Here is a 10,698-nt window from a genome sequence, read left to right on the forward strand (position 1 = left end):
TGAGAAAATTCATTTAATTTCAAGTGCAGTTAATTATTGAGGCCTGTAATTGGGAACTCTGGATGAGATGTCTAATAAACCCAATTACGCCTCATGACAGATGTTTTTGACTTCAGCGTGGTTTTCTTTTTTCACAGCTGTGTAAATTGACCCATTTTGAAGTGCGAAAAGGTTGAGAGTTTTTGATGGCACAATTTTCTCTGTGGTTGCTTGCTCATTAGCACATTTGTTATATGGTCCTCATTTTTAAGGTCATCAGTATCCTCCTGTGTTCACTTTCACTCACCGTGGGTATCCAGTCAAGGACAGAAAGGTTGGGCCTTGGAAAAATTTTCACTCTGTGATCCTCCAACCCATAAAGCACTTATCTGCAAAACAAATTTTACACATTTCCCTTTTTACAGGTCTTCAAAACAGTTTTTGTTTAATAATCTAAATGGATTATTTTCAGTTTTGCAATCAGGTTAAAGATTCATGAAAAGGGTTGACCTATTTTTAATTAAACAAAAGGATCCACAAAAAGCCTGCAGCCATTTGTATGCAACTTTTATGTTCCTATTTCTATAGCATATTGTGACATATATTAAAACGGGGGAAAAAATACACAATTTTTGAAACATATTCGCAAACAGCAAAAAAGGATGCATGGCTGTGACCTGTAGTTGATGATAAATAGGATTTTAGTAAAAAACATGGATTAAAAATGGCTGCAGGTTTTTAAAAATTATTTTACTTTCCCTTCTTCAAAAAACGGGTAGTGCTTTAGTGATGTCAGAAATGATAGATTAAAAAAATGAGGTTTAAACTACAGTTCCATGTGCAGTTTCTCTGTTGTTTTAGTGGTTTGTTTAAACTGAAGTTAACCTTTAGATACGTGATGTCTCAAATATTGCTAAATCATTTGAGTTTTTTTTCCGATAGATAATGAAAATCTTGTTTTTAATTATATTTCTGGTCCTGCTTTAAAAACAGCACATATGTTCACCCACATCTTTTATTAATAAAAAAACAGTAGGGTTATCATGTAGGGTTATTATTATTGTATGTTTTAGGCCCCAACTTTAATTTAATAAACTCAATCATAAAAATAAAATCTTACAAGCAGTAAAAACTAACCTCAAATGTTTTGAATGAAAAATATATTAAAGTCCTATACTTGCAACTCATAACAGCTATATTTGTTGTGTACAATGTCATATTTTTTCATTTTCTTTTGTGGTTTTAATGTAGTTTTAATATACCAAAGTCCATGCTCAATAATCCAGGTGAAAAATCCCAACAATGTTCAGTCAGGTCATCTGGACGGTTTCTTTTTTGCTGAGACATTTCATCCTCCATCTAAAGGACTTCATCAGTCCAAGGAACCACAACCAAACTCCAAACAGTACTCTAACCTGGATGAGATAAAAGCATGTAGCAGCTTTTCAGTATCGGTTTTTCTGAGCTTAAGGTGAAACATATGCAGCCTTGCACATGCTGATGATGTGGCAGTTTTGTAACGATGCTGGCCCATTTAGAAGCATTTACTAATTTATTTGTTTTGAATTGTTTGATGCATAATTATCTTTATTAGTCTGAGTAAATTCCGTGTTCGTGAACATTCATTTGGAAAACTAGAGTTATTGTGTGATCATTGGTATCCACTGGTGATGTAGCACACTTCAGAACTATTTATTCAAAGTAAGCTACGAGACATGCCACTTGATGCTGTCATAGCCCATGCTCATTAAATTTTGTGCAGAACTTAAAAGCCATAGGTAAAAAGGAATCTGTCTCAAGGTTTCAGTTTCTTGGGGGTAGTTCCGGAGAGTTTGAGCTTCTTGAAAGGCTCATAGCTCTTGACCAGTAAGATGGGGGGGGGTCTCTTATTTTTCTTCAGTGAGATGAGAACAAATTCTCCTCTCATCATAGCTTCTTTTGAACAGTGCACTAGTTAAAAAGTGCTATGAACAGGCGACAGAAGCACTTACTGCTGCGGCAGATGACCCACGCTCCGACTCCCTCCGACTGGGCTTCGAAGTCTTCAACTACAGTACCTTTGTTCCATAATTGGCACATGGCATGACCCGACTTCCTGCCAAGAAATAGGCGAAAAGAGGGCTCAACATGTGCTCAGGACAAAACGAACAGTACTAGAAAGTGCAGTATTCCTGACAGGTCAGTAGAATCGCTGGCACTCAGGCGCAGCTTCTTTTTTTTTCTGGCCTTCACATTAGAAGAAGCTTCTTTCTGTTTTGACTTCGCAGCCAGTTTTGGTCAACAGTTGAATGTATAGCAGCGACTGCAAAGTTGCCAAAACAAAATTGCTTTTCTCTGGCTTTCGTCCAGTGGTCTGCATATTATAAATACCGTGACGGCGCTCAGGTAAATCCTTAAAGGACGAGAAGGGGGGGGTGGGGGTTCGACGTTTTCCATTAGAAGTGTCTGGGCAGATGGGATAAAGAATGGATCTCAGAAAGGCGTGATTACTGGAACACTTGGAATGACACCCTGCCTGGTGACTTTGCAATCGTTCAGCAACATACGCTGTCTCTTTTTTCATTTCGTCAGTCAATGTAATGCTACAGATCAAAAGGGATGTCTTTCTGGAGCTTACAAAGTAACAAACAGAGCCATCTGTCACTCCTCTGGTTGCCTTCCACTCACACCATCACTCCTCCGAGCGCTGGACAAGCGCCGAGCAGATGCTGGTGTTGCAGCTGAACTGAAATCATCTTAAAAGTTGTGTTTTTCCCCAAATAAACATGTGCATCAACCTACACATGGATTACACATACATTCTATAAGTTTCCTGTGACTGGATGTTTTGAATGTGCACCACATTCTGGTAGGTTTTAATGAATCAACTGACTGGGAAACAGAATCTAAAACAGGCTACAGCAATCCAAAATATAACAAGTGTATTGGGCTTGTATCAGTCTTTTTTTAGTATCCAGAGCATGTAATTATATATTTATATATATAATAAAAAGTCACTTTTTAGTGTTTCTGATTTTTAGGGACTTGGCTATTTTATTCTTAACTCCCTTCCTAATATTTTAAGTGACGTTTTGCTTTAAAACTTGATAAAAGAGGAAAACGACAATGAGATGAGTACTGTTCTGGAGTACTAAGGTATTGGAGTTTTTGCTTAAATGTAATTCTCAGACTATCTAAATTGATCGATTACAGTCAGATGTGGAGCAACATAAGCTTTTGAATGAAATGTGCACTTTGAGTATCTTGATAACGTAGAAAGGCGCTATATAAATACAGTCCATTTACCATGTACCAAATACCTGTTTTAAATGTGATAAATGTTCAATCAATAGTTATATCCTTTCAGTACTTTTTTGTGTTTTTACTATAAAAAAGAAAAGGAAAAAAAAAAAGGCACAGCATTAAAGAAATCTAAAGATGTACACCCAGCTTTGGTCTACTATTGCCATGTAATTTCACTTTTTAAAATTAAATAGTGTTGTTATTTGAGCTTGAAAAGAACCAACCAAACAAAGAAATGGCTATATTGAGCTTCTGGGTCTTTTCTGCTGACTGTTGCCTTTTGAGTTGCCTTTTGCCTTGCTAAGCTCATCTTGTCCATTCTCTTATTGGTGATCTGTCATGGTCAGCCCCTCCTCCTCCGTCCTGCGCTCTGCTGCCATTGTTCCAAAGGACATTTCTTTTGTCGACCTTGTAAAATATCTTTGTGCTTCTTGTGCTTTGTTCACATTGAACACCCCTGCTACTGTTTATTACGATTTTTCTCTCTGTCCTTTAGTTTTGTAGAGGAGCGTAAAGGTAATAGGGCTGAGGAAATGACAAGACATAGAGTATGGACCATGCCAGAGCTGGCATGGTAAGACAGATGTTGTCCCACGGGCTCAGCATACCATTCATCTAAAGATGTTACTGCTCAGCACTTTTCAGAAAAAAAAGGCCATTAACCATTAAACCCAGTATTGTTTCTAAAACTGTTTACTTCCTGTTCCTCTCTCTCTCACAGTTCTAAAATATGTCACTTTGGCTGTTTTCATAGGTAAAATATTGTGTGGATGAAAGTTTATTATTTTCTGAATTGATTGTTTGGTTTTCATGACTTTACAATGAGTACCTTAAAACTATGTTAACACAGCTTAGTTATGAGTTGTTGTTTTTTTTCTTTTTTAATTTAATATTTCAGCCATTCATCTGTTGGGGTTAAACTGGCACCTGCAGCCAATGCAAAGACAGATGTACCAGCTGTCAGAAGACAATACAAGTGGCCTAACATTTCCTACAGACCAGAGTTTGCGCCCGCTAGGCAACACAGGGCTGGAATTACCTGATCGGAGGGGAAAAGATGACAGTAAGTGCATTTGTTTAATTTTTTTAAATCATATCTATATTTTTTCAAGCTAAAATATGCCATAAATAAAACCAAAGTATTAAATCTGCTGTTTCTGAGTGCCTTCCATATCCTATTTATCCTACTTTACCAAAGTTTTTCAAATCTTAGTTTACAGATGGCATTTCAAAGCTTTTGCATCGTTGTAATAATTTTGTCACCCAGCGTCACATTGCATTCGCCTGTCTCCATGGTATCCAAAAAGATCTGCATTGTAATCCCATAAAAGTTGTTGTAAGTGGGGAAAGTGTTATTTGTTCCTGGAGGGAGAATGTGGGGCAGCTTAAGGGATGGAGTATCCAGGGGCTGGAAGGGGATTAGCCACTCTCTTTTCCTTCAGAACGGATGTGATTCTTTCATCTTCCAGCTTGGGCTGCCTTTCCTGGCAGTCAAAGAAAGGTTGTGCTCACCCAATGGTACCAACTGCTCAGCTAAAATTAAAAAAAATGGGAAAGTTTCTTTTTATTTTTGAAGGAATGCTTGCAGATTAAACCATGTGATTTGCCGCTGGCAGACTACAATAGATTGAAGATGAGGTTATTACCATATAGATGAATCCAGGAGTTGTCTTTTTCATTTACCAGACTGCAAAAAGTGTGTTTAGCCAACAACAAGTATGACTACGGCAGAGCAGTGTGCACAGCAGCTGTTGGTGATAGCAAATCAATAGCTATAGTTTGTTTTGAATAGTTTCATTTTGCAAAGCCACCAGAAACAATGCCTGCCTAACTAATGTTTTCTCAAGACGATGCGAATGTGTGTTCTTTGTAGCTCGCTCGCTTTGACGCCACCAGAGCGTCGTGCTGCAGTTTAGCTTGCAAAACAAAAAATATTTAACTACAAGGCTCATTATCACTGGTCACGCCTTATAATTTATTTAAACAGCCTGATGAGCGCACCATTAATGCGCTTCATAAATATGTGCACGCACACATACACAACATGTGGAAAATGAGCCTGTGGGCTGCAGCATTATGTAAAGCCCTGATCTGGGAGATGGGGAGGGTGCCCTGTCTTCTCTGATAAACTCCATTGTCACTGATGGACTTTTGAGAGGACTTCCATCTGGTGTGCCACGTGTAACCTAAAGCCGTGCCTGCTTCCCAGTCCTGGGGGTAGTTTGTATGGATGTGTGCAAAGCCCGACATTGCTGCTGAAATTAGCTCATCTACACTGTCAAACAGATGTTGCCATTTCCGCTGAGTCCAATAGAAGTTGTATTATGGAGCATATGGGTGATTTCTGCTGGTAAACGTGCTAATACCTGAGCAGGTAGTGGCAACAGAATTCCCTCTCCTATAATCACTATTTTCACTTTACTGCTTTTACTTCTCACTATTGCAGCATTAGGACGGTTATTTTTTGGCAGTTTTTTTTTTTTTTTTTTTAATCTTGCCAAGTCCACACCATATGTTCAATGTGTTACTCTCAACAACAGCAACCCTGCGTTTTTGCCAGGTTATTAATGGGTTGCCTGTGTTTTAATAAAACAAATGAAACTGTTTAATACTTCTAGAAACACATTTATTTTAATCATTTCAGTATAAATTAACATCAGTTTAATAGTGTTCACCTATGTCTTTAACAGTGTAACTAGTAATTGCTGGCAGTGGTCAGAGGGATCATTCCTTATATTTTTTTTTTCTCTGACTGACAGAATTGTGATTAAATGTCTGTGATATGGTCAGACTCGTGCCTCAGCAGACCAACTCCCCGTGCCCTTCCACTTGTTGGATTAATGATGTGATCTCTTTGACCGATTAACTCCATGTGCAATGCAGGCAAATTGGACAGCTTGTTCCCAGATGACAGCTATATAGATATGGGAGAGATTGACGTGGGACGCAAGGTCGCTCAGCAGATTCCTCCTGGTATCTTCTGGAGGTCCCAGGTCTTCATCGATCATCCCATGTACCTGAAATTCAATGTGTCACTCAGCAAAGATGCCTTAGTGGGAATATATGGAAGAAGAGGCCTTCCTCCGTCACACACTCAGGTGAAAGCCATATACATATTGCTGACGGTATATGTACAGTGCATGTGTTACAATCTGCTTTTGCTTGTTTGTTTTATAAAAGTCAAGCTTGAAAGCTAAACAGTTGTGTTCTATACACCACATTTCATGTTTTTTTATGGAAAAGATAGTGGCAACTTGTAAATGGGATGCTTTATGAAACAGTTTACAGTCACATAGCGTAAAATTCTGCTTTTTTTATTCCGTATTTTTCTTTTACAAAGAAAGGAATTTGGGAAAGAGTTTAAAAAGAAATCCATGAATAAGTGTGTCCTGAATACAAACTATAAAATTCTCTATTGTATTATGATTTCCCTTTTTTTGTTGCAGAAAGGATTTATTGCAGATTTTTTCTCTGGTTCAATATCATCAATGAATCATACAAGTAGATTGGGCTCCTGGGCCAAGAGAAGAAGATTTTTCTTTTCGCTAATTTCCCATCTACATGAAGCACAGAATAAAATATATCATGTTATTAATGATTTCTGGCTGCTTGCTTCACAGACTTTCTGCTGTAAATGCAACAGTGGTTCAACAAATTGTACATAGTGTAACATTTGTTTGCACTGATGTCCGGTGTGATTATTTTTTTTAGCTGAAAAATCAGGATTGTCTTTTTTTTCCTCTTTTTTTAGTTCAAAACATCTAGAGTAGAAAACTCATCAAGTGACTGATTACATACAAGTCCAACTTCCTATCCTCTTACACGGAGAATAAAAAGCTGCCTCATTGGTATTCATTGGCTCACTGCTGCTATGAAGCAAATCAGTGCAGATGTTATTTGGTAAACACTAACTTTACATTTAATTTCCCCAGCTTTCCATTTTTGAGTTTAATAATTTCAAACAAGACTTTCAAATAAGATATTTGCACTGTGAAATTATCACAAGCTGTCAAGCCAAGATGTGTTGAGACTTAACTCAAGCTTCTCCAGAATGATGAGTTATTCATGCAGACCAGATGATGCTCTGCTGCAAAGAGGCCTGAAAGCACTCAAGTCTCGTGTGTCATTCTTAATGGTCCATCCATCAGTCATTCTCACTTTCTGTGCATCTGTCTGCAGTTTGACTTTGTGGAGCTTTTGGATGGGCGGCGACTCTTGGCCCAAGATATTCACAGTCTGGAGGGGCCTGTGGCTATGCAACGGAGTCTCGTACCAATCACCACACACGACACAGGCTTTATCCAGTACATGGACTCAGGCATCTGGCACCTGGCCATCTACAACGATGGAAAAGAAACCGAGGCTGTTTCCTTTCTTACCACTGCCGTAGGTGAGTGCCATATGCATGTCCTGCTAATGAAGCATTTGATATGGTGCTTTGCCACTGTCTCAACTCTGGTTCCGCACCACACGGCACCAGTTAAGAGTCTGCACACTGCCTCTGCTGGTACCCATCCACACTCCACTGGGTGTATGGGACTACCTTGTTCACTGTTCCAGGCAAAATGCTCCGAGCTGACGATCTTGACGTAAACAGACAGCATCCGTTGATCGGCCAGCGGAGATACATAACTGGATGACCTACACAGAAAAACTGCAAACAACATATGAACCTCCATTTCCTCTCTGATTATGCTGAGTGTGTATTGGTTTTGCTAGTTTCTGGTATGGAAGCTCCAAAAATAGTTTGGGGACCAATGACGAGGTACAAACCTTCCTAACTTTATCGACCAATGTTATGATTTAGCACAAGTTGGACAACGCCATGAGAAATGAGTACATTTACAGAGATATTGGAGAATATTGGTTAGCATGGCTACACTCTGATTTATAAGCAGTGCCGGGTTATGCTACAGAAATTGAAGTCTGATTAAGAGCAGTTATGGACAGCAACGGGTGGAGGTGCTCGATCACAATTACCTGTTACGATACCGCCCATTTTGCATTGACAATCCCACCCACAGAGCAGAGAAACAAGTCAGTGAGAAATTATCATACACCTGAAAATAACTGATAAGTTGAGAGCCAAGTGAAGTCACACTTATCAATGGCAAAGCAGCTATAGTGATCCCTAATCTCTATAATGCCAGCCAGTAGCACCCGGCGGTAAGTGGTGCAGAATTGGGGCAAAAGTAAAAAAAAAAAAGGTAGATTTCAAGAGCAGGGGAAAGTGCAGGTTAATCAAGGTGAAACTGAATATTACAAAATCAGGACATCAGCCTTGCTACCGAGAAGGGCATTGAGAGATCATAATATCCTCATTAGCCTGAGTGTCTTCCAAGTGAATCAGGGGGTCCAGCTTCTGGGAAACATTTGCATACAATTCAAAGTATGATTGTACCCTCCTGCTAGTCCCATATTTTGATCACGGTTTGCTCCAATTTCCATCTGCTTTCCATATATCAGAGCGGCAAAGATATTTCTCTCCTCTGACTGTTACAGAGCGTCACACAACTGTGTTTCACACATATGTCCTCCTTTGTGGAGGTGACTTCGTTTTGTACAGTGCTCTTTGTTCTCCCTTAAGCGCCTTTGATTAGCACTGCTGTATCAAGCAAGGTGTGAGAGGGCCTGAGGTGTCGACTTTCACAGGGATGGCAGCTGGGAGCTGTTCTCACATGCTCTTTAATTAAAAGCTCCTGGGCCAGAGTCCATATGTGACAGTGGCTGTGCCAGGCAGCAGATCGATGAGAGGCTGTCCTCAACACCAAGTGGAGACAGGCAAGAGATGCACTCCCGCCCCCCTGCTGTGCCAACAACAGTTGTAATTCAATACTTAAAATATGATATGACACAAGAAGGAGGAAAGTGAGAGCAGCATGTTTACCTTTGCCTATTTCTTCTCGACTGGGTGTGCATGAGCTCCCCTGTGGTTTGCATCAGAGAAAACATGTCTTGATAAGGTATTCTGCGCAAGCAGATGGGGTGGGGCAGAGTTAGTCAGAGCAAGAATTCTGCCTCTGTTCATTTGTATCGGAGCTGATCTGCTCACAGGAGCTCAGAGGAAGGCAGAGGGGGTCCTTCTAAAATGGGTCACCGGTTAAGTGCCCTTCAGCAGAAATTGAATCCACCAACTGCCTGAATTGTATTGAGCTGTGGAGGGATGGAGTTGACCTTCAAATAGAGCAGCCTAGGTATAGGAATATATGTGAGCAATATCCAAAGCAGGCAGGCTGAAACACAAGCAGCTTTATTTAAAAGACACTTGCAGTAATAGAATTTTAGTGTTTCTGGCAGTGGTGAAAGGAACTGTGTGCCATTTTACTATCATTAGGGTACCTTTTGCTCTGTGCATGCACTAAATGTAAAGTTTTGTTACTGGCTATTACCATGACACAGTTATGACACAGTTTATTCAACAGATAGAGCACACTAATCTGGGTTGTTCAAGCTTCATGGCAATATGAAACGTGTTCTACTGAATGTTTTGTACTGCAACCCTCTGGAGCATGAAGCTCTATGTCCTTGCTGCCTAATGCCAGACATGTTTCAGCCCAGGTGTGGAGGCAAAGCAAAAGGAAGTAAATGCCCAGCAATGAAGTCTCAACCTGTATCCTGTCTCACTTCACTGCTGAGGTTTCTTTTTGTCCATGGCAGACCATCATTCAAAGGTGTTGAGCATCTTCTGAGAGCATAGCAAGTTGCTGATTAAACCAGCCTTCTGCACGGTATTCCGTCCTCACAGAATGGTGAGACTCACAATAGTTAGCTCCCCTGATATGAAGAGTAATGAATTTCAATGAAGCTCTGCTTGAATCCATGATTTATGCGTTGGCCTATGTCGAGTGTGTGTCAGAGAGATATTCACAACCTCCCATCTTTGCTCTCAGAGGAGTTGCAGGCGATGGACATGGGCAGTGTAGTTTGCTAAACTGTGTCAGCTTTCAGAATCAGAGCACCGGAGTTCACCATTACTCAGTTGTGTCTGACAGGCTGCGTGTTGTTCTGCAAAGACATATGCATAATAGATTAAGAATAATTATGCATAATAAATGTACCTAGGCTGCCTTCAAGCCTACAGGGATATTCCAGTCAAATTTAAAGTAACGTTCTAAAAGTTATCAATAGTTAGTAACTTATCTGCTGTGACCTCGGCCACAGAGCAGAGTATGGAAGAGAGACAAAGTCTTTGCTAGGCTTATAGATAGCCAAATGAGTGCCAGTTTTCAAGCTTATAAAACAACTCCACATATACAAAGTTCATCCATGCACCCCACAAATACATTTTCATTGTAAAACAGTTTCTAAAACTGATTTATTTTGATAGCTTTTATTTAGCTAGCCATTAGCATAGACTGAGCAAAGACTTTTGTGTCTTTACCATATTCTGGACTGATGTCATGGCGGATGGATGGATGGATGGATGGATGGATGGAT

At 39.9% G+C, this 10,698-nt stretch overlaps 1 protein-coding gene across 1 annotated transcript in view; it reads left to right on the plus strand.

Moving 5' to 3' along the window:
- Positions 1-10,698, plus strand: part of tenm4 (teneurin transmembrane protein 4) — a 209,579-nt gene that overhangs the window by 114,158 nt on the left and 84,723 nt on the right. Inside the window, exons 8-10 of the mRNA XM_037677631.1 lie at positions 4,160-4,324; positions 6,145-6,359; positions 7,441-7,651. Of these exons, the coding sequence (XP_037533559.1) occupies positions 4,160-4,324; positions 6,145-6,359; positions 7,441-7,651 (591 nt within the window). The remainder of the gene's footprint in view (positions 1-4,159; positions 4,325-6,144; positions 6,360-7,440; positions 7,652-10,698) is intronic.

This window comes from Nematolebias whitei, chromosome 6 (genome assembly GCF_014905685.2).
Source record: "Nematolebias whitei isolate Nwh7 chromosome 6, NemWhi1, whole genome shotgun sequence".
Classification (NCBI taxonomy): Eukaryota; Metazoa; Chordata; class Actinopteri; order Cyprinodontiformes; family Rivulidae; genus Nematolebias; species Nematolebias whitei.